The sequence below is a fragment of the Microchirus variegatus genome, assembly GCF_963457635.1.
Source record: "Microchirus variegatus genome assembly, chromosome: 21".
Lineage (NCBI taxonomy): Eukaryota > Metazoa > Chordata > Actinopteri > Pleuronectiformes > Soleidae > Microchirus > Microchirus variegatus.
This window is the reverse complement of record NC_139822.1, coordinates 510,981-530,976: the sequence shown is the minus strand read 5'-3', so window position 1 is coordinate 530,976 and position 19,996 is coordinate 510,981. Positions and strand designations below refer to the sequence as shown.

Genomic DNA, 19,996 nt, shown 5'->3' with positions numbered 1-19,996 from the left:
CTGTTGAGGCAGCCACAGCCTTCATGTTAATTATCAGCCGTGCTTCACTTCCTCTGGGAAAGAAAGACATTTAAAATGAATGTCAGCTGTAAATAAGAGAAATGTGGGATTTTTTTAACTGCACATTAGCCTCATTACTCTATGTTAACTTTATTTTTACAGCACCTTTCAAGTTACATGGTGATTTACAGTTAGAAAATAAAAAAGTAAAGTAAATACCATCCAGTTCATAAAAAAATACAACAGGGACTTCCACAGCTCAGTGGGTCGGACTATAAGACTTTCCTAAGCTCCACATTACAGGATACAACCAGGCCATAAATTGATGTTCTGTGTTCTGCAACAAGTGTCGACAGACGATAAAGACAGACATCAGAAATTACACCACCCACAGTCTACATTGATGTGTATAGCTCCTTGAGGATTTTATGAGGATTTATATTATGCATAAGAAATAGTTCACTACCTGAATGTATACTTGGTGAAATTGGAATGCAGTGCATGAAAAGAGAGAGAACATTTATTATTATTATGGCCTGAAATCCGCAGAATATCACATTTTAATATCTGTAATTTGATAACTTTAAAGCAAGGCTATTCAAGTTAAGGCCCAGGGGCCAGATCAGGCCCATCAAGCAATTTGGACCCTCCTGCGGTCCATTAACCCATAAATAATGAATGTATTATTAAAAAGCCAATAAAACCATAGCTTCGCCTATTTCTGGCATTTTGCGACACTTTGCGTCCCTTTTTGGCAAATACTAGTACAGCTGTAATTATAGGCGGCCTTTGTATGTCCCAGAATATTTTGCACTATGAGCCAACTGTAGCGGTACTTGTGTCTTGTTGGCACTGGAATTTTTATTTATTTTTTATTTATAAGAGCCAACTGTAGTAATTGTACGTGAATATTATTGGTACTGTTACTTATATTTCTGCAAAAATAGCCTTTTGTGGCCATTGCACCTTAATGTTGTTTATATTGTTACCTCTAATTTTGTAAGAGCCTTATCCAAATGTTGGTAGTTCTGTAACTGTTACCTTTTTGCACTATATGCAAATTGTATTGTACCTGAATGTTGGTGGTGTTGCTACTTACCTTTTTACTTACATTTTGTATCCGTTTACTGTACAAGCAACACAAAATAGTAGTACAGGGGTTGACTGGCCCACTGGCTGGAGAAGCCTTCCGAAAAGCTGGCCCTCTGGAAATTTTAGTTGAATAGCCCTGCTTTAAAGAGTAGAGGTTATCCATTCCAAATCCTCAAATCGATTTGATTTTCAATTTTAAGGTCACAATTTTATTTGATTCTTGATCTTTTTTTCTCTCTTGTAGCACAGATAGGTCTGCCTTTTTTAGAATAGACTAGTCTAGTTTAGTCTAGAATCACTGGCTTGACATTTCTTGGCCTGGTTCCAGTATGTTAATTAAATGTTTAAATCCAGGGTTATCCAGTAAGGTCACACGTCTGATGCTACAAACATGCTTACAGCACTAGTTATCGCTTTAGTTCAAGTTCTGAGGAAGTTTCACTCCAAATGAGTACAGAAGAGTCGTCTGTGTTAATGGAGTTTTCCTAGTTGCGTCCTTATGATGCATGTGGGAACGCAAAATGTTTATGGCGATTTTAGAGAAGCAGAGAAGCTGTTAAAAGGGAGCTTTTTCTCTCTACTGATGCCTAGTGTTTGCTCTCTGTGTGAACTCTTAGGTTTTCTCTATCCCACTGAATACAGCCTGCTTTAAAAACTATCTGAAGGAAGTGGAAACACAGTCACTATTGCTGTCACTATTTGCTGGCCAGCGCTGGAGCGGCATGAAAGATACAATTCAGAATTTAAGAATTCAGTAGAGAGGCCATCATCACAGAGAATTGCCATGACATTAGTATATAGTCAGCATCTGTGTACGAGACATTTGTATACTTCCTTCAAAACCCTTCAAGGGTTTCTAGGCTTTCTAGTTTTTTAAATGTGTGCTTTTATAAAGCTGATAACAGAATGATGAGGGAAAACACATTCTGCAGATGAGCACATTTGCTTTGCTTACCAAACAGTCCTTTCGCAGCCGGCCCATAACTAATTCATGTTAGACTGATTTGTCGCCACTTGCTGTTGTTTACAATTACGGGAATTGCTTTCTTTTTGAATCTTAGTAAAGTAAAGAATGCATTAGAATCCATCTAAAAGATTGCATGGCACTTTGATCCATCATGCCATGGAGTGCAGGAAGTCTGCAGATTGTTTCAGTCATCGAACACTGCAGAGACTGATTTACACACCTCACAACCTTCCCTAGAACATGATAAACAAGCTCTGACTCATTTCATCTCACATAACCTACTGTATAGTCACTGTTGTACATGAAATTGAATCACACTGCTGATGGAACAGAAAGCCCACCTGGGGACAAGTTACACTATAACAGAAAACCTGTTACTAGGGATGTAATTGTAATGCCATGTTGAATTTCCAGACTCTATCAGGAAACAGAACCAGCATTGCAGTCTGTAATCTGTGACTGTGACTTTTATGAAATTCTCTCCATGATTCGATTGCCATTAATGAGTAAATTTGCCTGGAAAACAAGAATGAAGTACAAGGCTACTACAGCCCTCCATCTCCTTATTTGTCAAAGCTCTGCCCCCTTAAATCACATGAACACAACGTGGATGAGAGTGTTGTGAGGACAGCATCACTGACACTGATACACCAGTGAATTCTGGATTGTGGTTTGTATTTATTACAGTGGAGGCCTTTTGCACAGCAGCCATTTTGACAGGTCAATATTCAAATATGCAGTTTCAGGGTGTAAGCTGGTTCACTGTCTCACTGTCCAGACCTCCATGAACTGAGCAGTTATCATTGATGTGATCAGTAACGCCTGTGCTTTTCGTGCAAACACGTGTCCAAATGGCTGCTGCGCAAAGGGCACATTTGCATTGACGAACAAACTCTGAATTTTTCATCATTTTTCAAGACAACTTCATTGATTGGTGGCTATCAGGGTGTAGAGAGGATTTGAACAAATATGATTAAAAAAACAAATAACGGACTAAAGCTTGAACAGAAACATGGAGACTCACTATGTTCTTGACTGTGCTGTAAACCCACAACCACTCATCTGGCAGCAAAAACATAAATGTAAGTTGTGTTGTATGTTTTTTTTTACTTCTGTGGTGCCACCTAATGTGTGTATGTGTGTGTGTACGTTTGTGTGCCGGTGCCCAAAGCTATGGAGGGCGATGGTGAGGTGATCATCCGCCCGGTGCAGAACTGCAGCCACTGTGAGAGCGGTGAATGCCACGAGAATGAGGGCAGCGTTGTCTGCTACTGTGACGATGAGCTCATCCTGGCACCAGACGGAGTGTCCTGCATCAACAGTACAGGTCAGACACATAGTTACTGTGGTAGTAAAGTAAAAGTAATAAACAACCGTAGTTCTGGCTATTCCACACACACATATGTGATATTAATTTAATTAAGGAATATGTTGAGCTAAATGGATTGTACCTGTAATAGACTATGACTCACTGGACAGATAATGAATAAATCTACAAAAGTAATTAAGCCTGGGAGGTTCCCTATTTTATTGAGTCTTTATCTGAGGAAACATATTTTTAATTAGTGCCTTGATCATGATAATTAATCCTTAGGATAAGCTAGCATATTAATGATAATGGATTAACCTATAGCAGTATTAGCTGTGTGATTTTAGCTGTGTATCTGTGCTGCAGTCAGATTAAAATGTTTTATCTCATGTCAGAGAGATTCCACCTGGGTACTCATGTGGGGAAATTGTACTATAAATTTAGAAAGCATCGTGTAATGGGCTATAATGAAAGTTCATGCAGTTGTCTTTGTTCATTAGACTATGTCAACCTTGACTTGACTGCTGTGTCTTCTTGTGTTTGACTGAAACATAGGATTGGAGGCGTATCTGGAATTGCCTCTTCAATTATGATTTGTAATCTCAGATGAATAATGAATATATCAATATAGATCTGAAATGAATTCATATGGCAGAATGTCTCTTGATATTATGAAGCAAATAACAGAGCTATTACCACATGAATGATATCTTAATGACCTAGAGTGTCTCCTTGCCCCATGATTTACAAATGTGTTCGCCGTAATGACGAGCAGTAGGTAATTCTGCGATGCAAGCTTATAAAAGGTCACAGTCTCATTGTGGTCTGTCTCAAGTCAAGTGTAATGAGATCACCTCTCGCCATTGAAACGGACTTGGCATTCACAAGCTGTCGCTGACCAAAAACTCTGTTGTGTCATCGCGTTCACGTCATTAATTAAGTTTGGGATTGCAGTAGAGAAGGGAATGCAGATGATCCTCTGGGGAAGATAACAAGTGTGCAACGCTGTTGTTGGTCCATGTCTTGCAGTGGTGACCCCGCTGGTTCCTCAGCCGTCTCTCTCCCACCTGGCCCTGGGTCTGTCCGTCGGCACGTCAGCCCTCATCGCTGCGCTGCTGCTGGCTGTGTCCGGGGTCATGATAAGTATGTGTCGCCACACATCAGTCAGTAGCTATATGGGGTGTTATCTGGTTGTTAATGTTAGGAATGATAACTGCAGATTTTACCAGAGGGTACAAGGATGAAAATTGACAAATTGAGCGTTTCATTTTACAAGTGACCTTAGAAGCCCATACATCAGTACTCCATATACTATAATGTCCAGTACCCTACCACTACATCTTAAATCCTGAGCAAGCATGAACACAGGATTTATTAGAGCCCTCCACCTCAGCTGACATCCTCTAACCCGCAGTATATTTTACACTAATAAGTGCTCGTATGTTCATGGGTGAGTGGGTGGCTCGGTGGTAGGTAGCTTGTAAAAGGCCATTTAAACATAAATATGAGCTGTGAATCTAATCATTCAAATTAAATTCAAGTTAAAACAATGCAATTAGCAAAATGTTAATCATCTCATCCTTGCATTCGAATATAGTTTGTATTATGATGGTGTCATTTATGATAATCCATCTTGTTTTAAAACTATGAAATACTAAACATTAACCTAAATCTTTACTAAAAAAAACTCACATCACAAATCAAATTGCAGTCGCAATATCCGTCAAAAAAATTCTCACTTAGATTTTTTTATTTGGACTGTTTTGCCCTAACTTCACATGCGTCTTGGTTGATGTGGTTTCAATCCTTCTTCAGTGAAAAACCTGGGCTGTTGTCCATTGTGACATGTTGATATATGTTTGGTGGTCATGAGATGATTAACTGGACAAGAGAGAAAGTTCATTGAGAGCACGCTTTAATTTTCAAGGACACACACGCGCCAATACAAATCTTCAGCATAAGACTTAAAGTATAAAAGAAATATAATCAACAATAATAACTCCTTCAGTTACCTTTGAGACCTATTGAGCGCACCTGAATGTAAGCCGCACCAACTAAATTTAGACAGAAAAACAAATGTGCACATATATAAGCCGCACTTGTCTATAAGCCGCAGGTGTCCACAAATGCATAAATACATGCCTGTAATTTGGCAGTAACACAGCAGTAACACAACTGGTTAAAAAAATAACCAGCCTACCAGAAAAGTAATTGATCGCTAAAACCACTGAAGTCGTCTTCTTCAATGTCGGACTTGAACGGCCTCACTGACACTTTCATCTCGAGGCGGATTTGTGCGTGTGCCGTTCTCTTCATCACGCAGCAGTCCAGCCTTTCGAAACCCGTTGGTGATCGTGGATTTTTTTCACACTGCCCCACGTTGTCAGGATCCACTGGCAGACTTGTGCAAAAGTTGCTCTTCGTATACGGACAGTTTTGGTGAATTATTTCTCGCCGCTGGTCATCCAAGCCTCCCACTCAACTCGGAGTGCCACTTTAAATGCACGAAATGCGTCTTTTTTGGTGCATTATTTCTTCCACCTGTCTCCCTGGAGGCCGTTAGCCCGTAAAAATCGATAGATTAGCCGCATCGTTATATAGGCTGCAGGGTTCAAAGTGTGCGAAAAAAGTAGCAGTATATAAGTAATAAGTAATAAGTCACTTATTACACTTCCTCAGTAGCCAAAAACTGACATCCTTATTCCTGCACGCTTTGAAGTGACTTCATACAGACATATGCACTCATTGAGCCATCACTGACTTCACACACAGCCAGACTTCCATCTATACACTCACTGCACACACACACACACACACACACATACACATACACACACACACACACACACACACGAGTAGATGAGGTGTGACTCCCTCTGTGATGAATGAAACACCCTAATGACGGATGGTTGCTTAACCTGCAGCTGACAGCACTCATACATTAGACAGCTCTTGGTAAATAAATAACTTCACACACGTACAGCATGCACGCATAAATAAGCACATAACCACTTGTCACGGGGAGTGTGGGTGGGTGTGGTTTGTCATACAGTGAGTTATTTTGCATACATGCATTCAAATGAATTAGGAAAGTTGTCACTGTTGTCATTGGTAAGACTTATTTAGATGTTGAGGGTGTAATTCTGAAATCATACATCTGCATATATATATAAATATGAGTTAATTTGGGTTTTTTTAGCAATCAATTTCAACAATAAGACGACTATTTTCAGTGGAGGAATGTAACCTGTGTGTCTTCTCCCCAGTGTATAGGCGTAAACATACAGAGCTGCAGTCCATTCAGCTAGAGCTGCAGAGTCCAGACTGCAAGCTCAGTAAGCTGCGGGCGTCCACCATCATGACCGACTACAACCCCAACTACTGTTTCGGCGGCAAAACAGTCTCAGTCAGTGACCTGAAGGAAGTGCCGCGACGCAACATCTCCCTCACCAGGTAACGGCTTCAGGTTCTCACAAACTGTGGAAGTGTTGGGTTTCACGCGCCTGTGGTAATACTCAGATTTATTCAGTCATCTACATAATTGAAAACAAACGTGACAACACCCACGCATTTTGAAATGTGCTGAACTCATTGATTGAACACAGAGGGTGAAGTATCAGTTTTTAATAAAGGCTGAAATATGTAGTATGTGTCAAATCTCAGTGTGTATGGCTGCACTGCAGGGATCTGAGCAGCTCTTTTCAAATTTGAATGCATTTTTCATGTGTTTATAGCTTGTCAGTAGATTATTCTGCCTCTTAGTCTTTGTGATACACTCCTTTTCTTGTGGACCCATGCATATTGTCTGGCAGTGGCTTTGTTAGTCATGAATCAAATGAACCCGCTGATGTCACAGGTCACTGTTGCACACGTTGACATGTGCAGCGTGACAGGAACAGCTTTTGTGGGCTGAACAATGTGACGAGCTGTAGAATACTAACGAGCATCTCTGCAGCATCACTTACCTCCTGCTCCTCATTTCCTGTGTTCAGCTCCACAGAACGGTATTCTTTTAACACAGATACTCTGTGATTGCTAATTGATTCTAATATCTCGAGGGTAGAAATTTCAGCTTAGACATTGGTCCTGTTTAGGTCTCTGTGTGTGACAATTTCAGTTTAATATGATTGTAATTCTATTATAAAAGACAAACGAAAAGATGTGTTTGTGTGTCACCAGGGGGCTTGGTCATGGTGCATTTGGTGAAGTGTATGAAGGGCTGGCAGTGGGAATACCAGGTGAACCAAGTCCACTGCAGGTGGCAGTTAAGGTGAATTATTATTATTATTATTATTGTTGTGTTTTTTTTTGTTTTTTTTAAACTAATCACACATCACCAACTGTTGTACTTTAATCAGTGCTCAGTAACAGGCTGATACTAAATCGCGTTGTTTTGCCAAGCACCACAGTAAAATAACAACTATGCATGCAGCAGAAACTTATCTTGTGTATTTATAACAGACCCTTCCTGAGGTTTGCTCTGAGCAAGACGAACTGGACTTCCTGATGGAGGCTCTAATTATCAGGTAATAATACAGCGCAAATACATCGTACAGTGCCCTGGAGGTCATTTGTGATTCACATTCCCCTGTTGTGTGTGTGTTCTCTGCAGTAAGTTCAGCCACCAGAACATTGTGCGTTGTGTAGGAGTGAGCCTGCAGACCATGCCCAGGTTCATCCTGCTCGAGCTGATGGCAGGAGGAGACCTCAAGACTTTCCTGAGAGAGACCAGACCCAGACTGGTGAGACATGCAGCAAGACTTTATTCAAGTGCACACTGTTACTGAACACTGCATTTTCATTTTTCAACCACCTGAAGCTGTTCTTCTTTTTCTAAAAAAAAAAAAAACAGAACTGAACACACCATAGTCTCAGCAACTGTTTATCCTCCATTTTTTTCTAAATCAGTCTCTGATGTCTTCACTCATGTCACATTCTTGTAGTTAAATGTAGTTTGATGCCTGCATTAGTGCAAAGACACAATAAGCTCTGTATGTTCAGCTTCAGTTGTTGTAAAGCAGACAGTTGTGGGCGGTTGTGGCTCAGGAGGTGGAGCGGGTTGTTAATTAAGCTGAAGGTCACTGGTTTGATCCCTGCATGTTGAAGTGTCCTCCGGCAAGACACTGCATCCTTAAATGCCCGGATGAATGTGCAATGACGGAGACACTCTATTTATAGAAGTCCTGTATGAATGTGCCACTGAATGAGTGATTGTGACTGAAATTGTGAAGCCCTTTGAGTTGTAAAAACAAGAAAATTCAACATAACTGTCAGACATTTATGATTTAAGGGGATGGACATGTGTCATCAGCACAGTGACTTCTGTTTAGGCCTCTTTAATGTTCCAGTGTGTAATATTTAGTAGGGTGTATTGACAGAAGTTGAACTTACTACCCATAGGTATGCTAACTGTTTTAATATAAAAATAGTTCTGGTGTTGCAACCTGAAGTCTCTCCAGTAGATGTCACTACTTCTTACACACTGGACCATGACGTTGTTTCTCTGGGTCTTTTCCATCAGGAGCAGCCCTCCAGCCTGACTATGGTGGACCTCCTCAACGTAGCCAGAGACATCGCGAAAGGCTGCCAGTATCTGGAGGAGAACCAGTTCATACACAGGTACTTCAGCAGATAACCACACACTTTGCATTACAGGAACCACACAATGCTGGCATACTTTACATACATGCAGATAAATAATGAAAGAGTGAGGATCAGTGAGACAGAGAGAAACAATCCCTCATCTGCTGACTTCTTCACAGAATTATGAACAGACTGTGGCTGACTGTCCAAGTGAGACATATGGACACTGGGGGGCTTTTATGATTGCAGAAAAGACAAGTGATAAATTTAGCATCAGAGCAAGCAGCTGGCTTGCCTTGTCTATGATCACTGTCCAAGGCACTCAACAGTCTCTATATTCTATATTCACAGCAGTTTGTGAACCTGAATGTTGTTCAATAAATGAAAAAGTTTTCCTGTTAAGTGCTCCAAACATCACATCAAAACAGGTGAAGTGCAGCCCTGTTTCCTGCTTGTCTTGTCAGTCTATAGAAATTGGTCCTACTCAATTCCTTTAATGTCTAACCCTTCTCCAGGGGCTCATGAGCTCCTCTGTCCCCTTGCTTTCTTTGTCACTCCCTCTTCCTTTATGTCTTCAAGCCCGTATTAAAATTCACCCAGCACTGTCCTTGAGGTTAATGTCAGGTTTTATGGAGATGTGTTTACTTGTGGGCTGAGTAAAGGGCAGGTGAATGATAAGTTAGAGGAGTAACCGCTCTTTAGAAAATTGAGCCTTTCTTAAGGTGAATGCTGTGATGGAGGTTGAGCTGTGGTTCCACTGCAACAGGTTCAATCACGGGGTTAACGCTGCCTGAAAACATCTCTATGATATTTATCTATTGTTTGGTCAGTCAAATATGTATTATTGGGTACTTTATTTTTACAACAGGCTTGGTACTCACAAAGGAAATTATAAGCAGCCAAAGAGAAGCAATGTGCCGAGCAGAGTTTAATGCAACCACAGGTGTTAAAGACTAATAAGGCAGATCTCCAAGTGCTGGAATGAAATGGATCTTTAAACTGCAGTTAAGAATTTACTGTAAATAATGTCCATAGTATGAGGCCAGTTAACATGGTTTTTTGTGTGTTTTTTTTTTTTTAATAATAACTTGTTTTCACATCACTGTGCAGCTTGTACGACAGCCCACCACAATTCTTCCCATAATCCCTTAGCAGTCTGTGACAGCTACTGCTGCATTTACAGGCTCATTCTGCCTACAAGCAACAGCAAATCATCTGAATGAATTCTTCCAACACATTTAACATGGACTACTTACTAGTATTTAGCTGCAACACTTCATGAGTAAAGAGCTTGTGTGTGAGTGTGTGTGTGTGCGCACATGCTGGTTGTATTTATGCTTGATAGAAACGATTCAGTCAGTAAGTAGCTGAAATTGCCCCTTAATCGATAATTTCAGGACGTCTTAAATAGAAAATCTCCTGCTGCTAATGACCCTTTTATATACTAGAACTTAATCCAAAAACACAGCTTCATTCATTTTACATTTTTAAAAAACAAAGTGATGGTAGACTGTTGCTATTTGTCATAACTCTTTAATATCAGACTTGACAACAGAAGGTTTTCAGACATTCTTGGCCCATTGGATTGGGGAAACCATGTCGTCCATGTTAGAAACCTCAAGTTAAATAAGTCTGAATTACTACTTGTTTCTTATAAGAAGACCCGGGTTCCCTGGGTTTGAGCCCCAGTTGGAAGAAGGGCCTTTCTGCAAGGAGTTCTCTCTGTGTGTGCGCGGGTATCCATTATAATGGATGGATGGAGTTGTTTCTTATACAAGCGAGTCAATTTAGAGAATTGAGGCGAAACATTAAAACAATGCGTTGCAGTTTGTATCACTGTTAGTCTGTTATTTTCCAGCCCTGCCCTGTCTCATGATGTCACTTGATGTGATGGTGTGATATTAAATTCTATGTATGTATTGGCCTTAGTGGAGACTTGTTGTCTAAAGTCTGACAAGGAGTGGTGCCCACATGACATCACTTCTAAGGATACTAAGAAAGTGAGAGTGTGTGGGCTTTATGTCTTCTTCTCCAGAGAGGAGCCAACAAACTGTTGTATTTTCTCAAAGAATAACCTAACCTAGTGCAGTATAAATATGACTTTTATGAATTTTATTTGCCAGCCTACTCTCCCTGCATAAACTGTGGAACTTTTCAATCTTTTCCCTCGATACACCATGTGGGCAGGGTCATAAAGGCGCTGTAGGAAACTATACACTTTGCCAGCTTGCCCACGGCAACTTGGTAGTTCCAGTGAGTTTGAGATGCAGCAGGGGGGTTTCTTATAGATGCAAATACGGAAAGCTGGTGAACTAGTGAAGAGATGAGACATGAGTCAAGCTGTGTGAATGTCAGTGCTCAGTATATTGAGTTCTTATATACACTAAGATGATGCAGTGCTGCAGTGAGTTAATGGGATCTCCATCAACAAAGGCAGTAAGTACAGCCAGTTTCCTGATAATCTGTGTCTTCTGTCTTTTTTTAGGGACATTGCAGCACGGAATTGCCTCCTGACCTGCAAAGGACCAGGCCGTACAGCCAAGATTGGAGATTTTGGAATGGCTCGAGACATTTACAGGTACAGTTCCAACACAGCAGACAAAACTGCCAGGAAATTCCAGTTGGTGCATTCCATTTACAGATGGACAATGTCGCCTCTGAGTTGACCACATATAAGTTGGAAAAAATAACTGGAAAATAACATTAGTTCTCCTAATGTGCTTTAGTGTCATACAGTATATTTAGTATAAGTGCATCTGGATAAAAAGAACTTTACAATTACAAACTTTAAATTCAGTAGCAGGGCATTGCATATTAAAAAGTGGCCTCTATACCATATGCATATTCAGCATGTAATACAAAACCACAGTTACAAATAATTTCAGTCAAGCCATTGTGAAGCCTATGAAATTTAGTGTTAGAAGTGTGTTTATTCTCCATCTCACTGCCTTACTGCTGCATTCTTTTAATCACCATCAGCTCATCTGTAGCCTCAGCATCTCATTATTCTTAGCTCAAAGGCTTTAATATAGCTACCACTATTTCACGTGACACCATTTAAATGAATGCACAATCCAGCAGGGAAATCTCCCAAGCCTTTCATCTGGTAAGGAATTAGAGCAGGGGTAATATGTCACAACATTCAGCTGTATCAACGCAGCACTTTTGAATTATCAGATGAAAAGTCGCACAAGAGCAAAGTCTTTCTAGAGCATCCGGAAAAGGCTGTTGCACAGAACCCTTGGGGAGCTGCATTAGAAGCACTTGATTTAATTGCTGATGTCAGTTTTTCAGGTGCCTTGCTGTGATTTTGTTTTTTATCTCTCAGCCTGGAGCTGCAGAGCTGGGACTGGGATTTTTTTTTTTTATTATCATTGTTATTACGGTATGTTGAGAGGGAGGAGTGTTTGTTTTGTCCACAGTGCTATGCTGTCTTGTTTTTTTCTGTTGCACAATGGTGGCCTTCCTGCTCTGTGGCGAGGGACATGGGAGCCATTTTAAGGCCGTCAGGGGGGGACGGGTGTCACAGTCAGGACAAGGGTTAATATCAGTTTTTTATATTCTGAGAGCAGGAGAACTTGCTGGTTATTTTCCTTGTGCTTTCTCTCTCACACAAAACTCCACTCACATAGCCTCACTCTCATGTTTGCACAGCCGTGATGGTGCTTATGTAAATAGCTGCCAGTCTGTAATCGTCTTCAGGTAAACAGCTGCCACAAACGAAAAGAGAAATTCACTGTGTCTTAAATGGCCACTTTTACTCACCTCCAGATACAAAGTGTAAAGAGGGACATTCAACACACATTGAACTGACACAAGTATTAAGCTCCTCTTACTTTCTTTACACTCCTCCAGCTTCCACTCTGTACACTGCTAACAAAAACACAACTGAAAAATGAACCTACATTTGTGCTATAGATTTTTTGGGACTGTATTTGAGCCTCCATTATCTGCTGCTCAGCTTTAAAGCCACTAAAACGAAAATATGTTCATACCCACACACGTGGTAAATTCACTGATATCTTTTGACATTTTACCACCACTCAATCTTTTCAGAGTTGAGAGTTGAGATAACAACTTTTTAAGTTGTTTTTCACTGGCAGGAGTCATAAAAAGGTAGCCGCTGTAAATATACTGCAACACACACACAAAAAAACAGCCGACTGTGACACCTTGTATATTCACACACTCTAGGCTGCACTCGGCTGCCACTGCTGTTTGATCCAAACACGTGTCCCGTTGGAGACTTACATGACTAAAGTATTAACTGTCATAGACAAACATTACAGGAATAACAACATTCTCTGATTGTAGGCCTATACAGGGAGGGAGGTACTGGTTTCCTTGACTGAATTGATTGTTATTCTAAGTGATAGATTAAATGCTGGGTGGTGAATGTGGAAATAGCCTGCAGTGGTTGTTAACTAGTCTGTCAAGCAAACACACTCTACTGGTAATTGTTTTTTCTGCTTCACTGATTATGTGTAATTTTCCTCAAGACTAACTCCTTATGCCAATAGTTTTTTTTTTAAGAAAATGCTTCCCTTTGAGCCATATTATCTGACAACATATGATCTATATTCATCTGCACTCAGTGCCCCCCTGAAGAAGCACAGCTGCAGCTCACACTTCAACATAACAGCCCTAATTGCCTCTTCTTATTTGCACTTAAGCAGTTCTGTGCCAAGGTCTTAGAGTCACCATTAGATCTGTTGTTTTAGCTACAATATATAATAGATAATAATACAATAATCCCGATATGTTGATATTCCCAATCTCTTAAATAGATCATTGTCATTTTTCTGAAGAAAAAGAACAACTTCTACAGGTAGAAGAGGAACTGTCTCTTTTAATCTGAAAGTGGAATCCTATTTATTATCACTGGTTGTTTGTGCTACTGTTTCACAATGACAGTGGCTGCTGTGTAAAAGGTCTGTTGTGCCTGGTTTATTTAAGACATACTGAAGTATGTTTAAGACATTTCTTCTGGATAGAGCCTGATGGGTAGTGGTTTTATTTTCCAGCATGATAACGACCCTGACCCAATGTCGGGAAATCATATCTGGAGAGAAAAGGAGCTGATAAAACACTGAGTAGAGGTCGTCTAAATCTAAAGAACTCCTGGAAGTGCTGAAAGAAACATGATTTAATTTATCCACAGCATTATTTCAGACAACTTCAAGAACGTTTCCCTAAAAGAGTTCACGATAACAGAGGTCACACTAACATTTACCTGTAGAGGTCATTTTGTTCTGAAAAGTTGGAATGGCAGTTTCAAACATTTTTCCATGAAGCTCTGTTTGCCATTAACACAGGCAGGAATGGCGATCTTATGTGGACCCAAATGTTTTATTTGTAGTGTTATTTGTTGTCATTTTTTCCTCAGGGGGAGAAAAGGGAAAATAAAAGCATCAAACACAAAAAAGAGGCAGTTGGTACATAAAACCAAGAACATTAAAACATACCAGCTTTTTCCTGTTCCTTTGTCTCTGCATGGCTCTGATGAGAACTGTGAACCCTCCCCCTTCCTGTGTGACTCATATTGTGCATGTAAGGGCCGCCACCAGGTGTCCCATATAATATTATTAAATATTTGTAAACCAAAGTGCTGTATAATGTTAATCAATTCCTGATCTCACCTAAAAAATATATGAGAAACACACTCAGGTACTGACACACATACACACACACACAAATAAAATATAGTATTCCTCCTGGCAGTCTTTTCAGATTTCATGTAACAGATCATCCACAGCAGGGTCAGACATGTGTGTGGGTTGTGATTTGGCACCATACAAATAAAATGGATTTGTTTTGATTCTGGCCCATTGGCAAAGAACAGCGCCTCATAAAATGAGCTTGAAATCCTCCTCACACTAAAATGTGATGGGTAAGTCTGAGCCCATAGGCTTTGGATGCCATATCCAAAGTGCTCAGGCTGCCATGGTACAGTTTCTTTTTTCTAAGCTGTAATAGTCTGTTGTATGGTTTGCCACTCATAGCTTCCATTCCCTTCTCCTTTTCTTACCTTTATTCGAGCAGGGAACGCCAACTAAGCACAATGCTCTTTGTCATGATGTATCACACTCACACCGGGGAGCTGCCCATTGTAATTACAGTCCTTTGCTGTGCAGCTCCAGCTGAACATTTGGTGCTTCATTTAGTTGTTGAGTTTTTGAAGGTAAACACAATGACAGTGTTACAGCAACTGCTTTTGTAAAAGGTCCAGGGATTTGAACTGGCAACCTTCTGCTTTCCGCAGGCTGCTGCTCTTTCATTACAGCAAATTGCCAGGTGAAGCTTTTTGTCAGGTGAGCAGAGCAGCTAGCACAACTTAAATTAGATATTGATATGTGTTTATTTTCCTGTGTGGACACACACGCATATAATGGACGTGGGACCATGTCCGTCCTCACTGTGTGCCTCGAGCAGGGTGAGATGAACCAGGCAGTGGCCTCTATCAGTGCTTCAGATCAGATAATTCCTTTACCAACAGGGTGCACAAGACAGCATTAAAAATGGCTCAGCCCAGTAGTAAATCTCCATCTTTCCTCTCAGTGAGATAAGGAGTTTGCAGACGGTCTTTCACACCAGCATGTTAGGAAGCTGAATATGTGACTGGATCTCTGAGCTGATACAGCCATTGAAAAACACTGAATTAATTGCTGTATGTGAGTTTTTCCCCCCTCCGCTGCTTTTGAGGAAGGTTGCCATGGTGATGGGGCTGCAAAATGTAATTGGTGGTTTTCATTTAACAGTTGTTCCTTTTTTTATTTTTAGTGGACAAACAAAAAAAGAGTGTGTGCAATGAATAAAGCTGCAGTAAGCAGACTCGCTGAAAATAGTTGACTATTAAAGTGTTCACATTTCTGAATCACAGTTCCCTCAGCTCCTCTCATCAGATGAGCAAAGACAAACACACTCATTCCATATGTGAAACGCAACCTGAGGCGATTTCTCCATCTCTCTGCATATATAGACACGTGTTTTATTGATTTATTTTTCCAATTCTCTTTTTTTTTCCAGGTTCATTTGCATGCACAGTAAGGGTAGTGGAAGAAGAAGAGAAGAGCAGCTCTTGGATCACTTCATTTGCATTGTCCTTATAGGTTATTGTGTAATTGTGTGTGAAAATGATAAGTAACATCTTTTAAAATGTGTGTGTTTGTGTTGTGCAGGGCAAGCTATTACAGGAAAGGTGGACGTGCCATGCTGCCAGTGAAATGGATGCCACCTGAAGCCTTCATGGAGGGCATCTTCACATCTAAAACAGATACATGGTGAGAATCCTTCACACTTTGCTCCTGGTCTCAGTGCAATTTAGGCTCAATCCCATGTCTCATTTTTACCTCCACCCCTTACCCCATGGAACTGAGTTCCTCTATGAAATAGGACATCCCTTCAAGGACATGACATGTCATCAGTAATCTCTGGTGGCTTTTTACATTTCACTTCTCTGCAGCAAATAGCAGACATGTAAGAAAATGTCTTTGACACCTGGGAATACTGGTGGACAAGTTCACTTTTGTACAATAGACTTCAAACAAGTTATGTTACGATAAGCTTAGCTACACAACATGCTAATCAGTGTTAGCGGTCTGATGGTAACATTAGTTTATTTTGGTTAATCTGAGGAACGTCTCATAACCACAGTTAGAAGTGTCATTCCTTAAACTTGACTCCTCCACTCGACAACAACCAGAATCAGGCCACCGCTTACACCTGCACATCATTCCTTTACCACTCCATCTTTCTAAAATGGTGCTTCCAACAGGATTGTCCCTAATCCCTCTCTCAGGTCATTTGGTGTTCTGCTGTGGGAGATCTTCTCACTGGGCTACATGCCATATCCAAGTCGCAGCAACCAAGAAGTGCTGGAGTTTGTGACCAACGGTGGCAGAATGGACCCGCCTAAAAACTGCCCTGGACCAGTGTGAGTGCAGGAATACCCCCCCGCCCCACACACACACACACACACACGTGTGCTGAAAGTATCTATATGTTGCACATGACCATAACGATAATGTGTTCCCTTGAGGGCTAATTAAACTTCACAACACAAACAAGAGAACAAAGAGGTTGATGAGTAGTTGGAGATGAGGCAGTTGTATGCAAATACAGAGATTGAAGCCTCTGAGGATTTGCTGATTTTCTCATGTTGACCTAACAGTAGAATCGTCTGTGCTTTCGGCGTGGACCCCACACTTATGCTCTCTCAGATGTTTCCGCCCAGTTTGGTCATGGAGATGTGATGGGGATCTATGACCATATCACACTCCCTCTTTAAGATACCACCTCCCACATGAATAGATATAGGATTGTGTGTGGGTTGATGTGCTGGACTACATTGGTAGTAGTAATAATATATATATATACTATAATTTTGCATTTAGAACAATCACGGATGTGCTGATCATACTCAAAAGAGATGTGGTATCAGTGGTAGAGAGCTTCTGTTCACTTGTTTTGTTTTCATTCTACAGGGCGTGGTAAAAATGATTTAACTTAGTATCATCTGCTTGTGTCTGTTCATACATGTGTATGTTTAGGTACCGTATAATGACACAGAGTTGGCAGCATCAGCCTGAAGACAGGCCTAACTTCTCAACTATCCTGGAGAGAATTGACTACTGCTTACAGGCAAGTATTTGATTTGAACAGGCAGGGAACAAAACCTACAAACGCTCTAATCCTGCTGCACTGCTGCAGGATCACCAGCTGGACAGATGTTCAAGGATGCTAGAACATCTCCTGGTGTCAGGGCAGTGAAGTGACACCTATCCCTGACATCCTCGTTGCTAAAACCATCTCATCCCCCAATGTCTAATCCCATCTTCTCGAGTTCATGGCTGCCTCTGCTTCAGAGAGTTTATGGAGCTTGTTACCTCTCAACAGTGATAGGAGGAACGGAGTTACTTTTATCAGGAGCAAGTAATCTAATTAATTACTGTTTCAATCGTGATAATGCTGTTACCGTTACTGCCAAAAAATGTGGTGTGTTACTGTAATTATTAGCTCATTGAAGCTGTTTTCAGCAGACCAACTAGATCTCGGAACTGGGAGGCACAATTTTGACCATTTTTGGACATACTATATTCTGACCATTTCTGGACAATATATGATACTTTGACTTTTGGTCATGTTTTGGACGACATACCATCATGTGACCATCATACTATATTGACATTTTTGACCAATTTTGACCATTTTAGGACAGCATACTATACTATGACTTTTTTGACCAATTTTGGACCATTTCTGGACGACATACTATACTATGAAGTTTTTGAACGACATACTATACTATGAGGTTTTTGACAATTTTGGACGACATACTATACTATGGCGTTTTTTACCAATTTTGGACAACAAACAATACTTTGACTTTTTTGACCATTTCTGGACAACATACTATACTATGACGTTTTTGACCAATTTTGGACCATTTCTGGACGACATACTATACTTTGAGGTTTTTGACCAGTTTGGACGACATACTATACTATGACGTTTTTGACCAATTTTGGACAACATACTATACTATGACGTTTTTTAACAATTTTGGACCATTTCTGGATGACATACTATACTATGACGTTTTTGGCCAATTTTGGACAACATACTATACTATGACATTTTTAAACAATTTTGGACAATTTCTAGACGACATACTATACGATGACGTTTTTGAACGACATACTATACTATGACGTTTTTGACCAATTTTGGACGACATACTATACTATGAGGTTTTTGACCAATTTTGGACGACATACTATACTATGACGTTTTTGACCATTTTTGGACGACATACTATACTATGACGTTTTTGACCATTTCTGGATGACGTACTATACTATGACTTTTTTCACCAATTTTAGGTGGCATACTATACTATGACGTTTTGGCCAATTTTGGACAACATACTGTACTATTACGTTTTTGGCCAATTTTGGACAACATACTATTCTGTGATGTTTTTGACCAATTTTGCACCATTTCTGGATGACATACTATACTATGACGTTTTTGGCCAATTTTGGACCATTTCTAGACGACATACTATACAATGTCGTCAAAAATTGACAATTTTCTGGAAAAGAAAACTTTTTCCAAAATTTGACAAAAACGTCTTACTATACTATGTTGTCCAAAATTTACAATTTTCTGGAAAAGAAAATTGTTCCAAAATTTCACCAAAAACAACTTACTATGTCGTCCATAATTAAAAAAATAAACAAATATTTGGTCCAAAATTTGACAAAAAACAACATACTGTACTACGTCGTCCAAAATCCCAAGATGGAAGGCTGCCCCTTTCAGTTATTGCTGCATCTGTTGTTTTTGAATCAAATATTCCTCTAAATGTAATATCACGTGTGTCCACTGGAGGGCAGTTTCAACAGTTGAGCAGCCATTAATGATGTAATATTATGTTTGTCCACCGGAGGGCAGTTTCAACAGTTGAGCAGCCATGAATGATGTAATATCACGTTTGTCCACCGGAGGGCAGTTTAGATAAATCCATTTGCAATCTTCCACTTCCTGTTTGCCATTTGGAGCCAGCAGGAGCAGGAGGAAACACATGGAGGACGAGGAGCAGCGAGGACAAACATGTGGTAACTGCTGCTTAAAAATGATCCACACATTTTCTCTGATGTTCTGTTGACACTCTGTTTACAACTGTTGTTAACATCTGACCTGAGTGATCTGATCACAGGTGTTCACATGCCACCACATGCTGCTGCTAATGCTGCTGCTAATGCTAATGCTAATGCTAATGCTAATGTTAATGTGAAGTCACTGCTCCACAGTAAACAAACACCTTTCATTTCATATGTCTTCACATACAAATGATGTTGAAATCATCAGAGACAACATGATACGATTTATCACGATATTTGAAAAATCATATATTGCGTTATACTGACAGTGCTAGTGAAAGTGAGCACTTGGCACCATCTAGTGGACTGAACTATTAATTCAGAGTTGCATTTACACTGTTCTGTTCAATATTGTCACAGTGTGTCTCCGACCACCTCCTG

General features: G+C 40.2%; 1 protein-coding gene across 1 annotated transcript in view; it reads left to right on the top strand.

Annotated features, from left to right (window-relative positions):
* alk (ALK receptor tyrosine kinase) overlaps window positions 1-19,996 on the top strand; it is a gene marked incomplete at both ends in the record, with an annotated part of 379,437 nt that overhangs the window by 348,383 nt on the left and 11,058 nt on the right. The window contains 11 exons of the mRNA XM_083907769.1: window positions 3,231-3,386; window positions 4,398-4,511; window positions 6,635-6,821; window positions 7,548-7,638; window positions 7,830-7,894; window positions 7,981-8,110; window positions 8,890-8,987; window positions 11,437-11,529; window positions 16,130-16,231; window positions 16,750-16,884; window positions 17,501-17,591. Coding sequence (XP_083763895.1) covers window positions 3,231-3,386; window positions 4,398-4,511; window positions 6,635-6,821; window positions 7,548-7,638; window positions 7,830-7,894; window positions 7,981-8,110; window positions 8,890-8,987; window positions 11,437-11,529; window positions 16,130-16,231; window positions 16,750-16,884; window positions 17,501-17,591 — 1,262 coding nt within the window. The remainder of the gene's footprint in view (window positions 1-3,230; window positions 3,387-4,397; window positions 4,512-6,634; window positions 6,822-7,547; window positions 7,639-7,829; window positions 7,895-7,980; window positions 8,111-8,889; window positions 8,988-11,436; window positions 11,530-16,129; window positions 16,232-16,749; window positions 16,885-17,500; window positions 17,592-19,996) is intronic.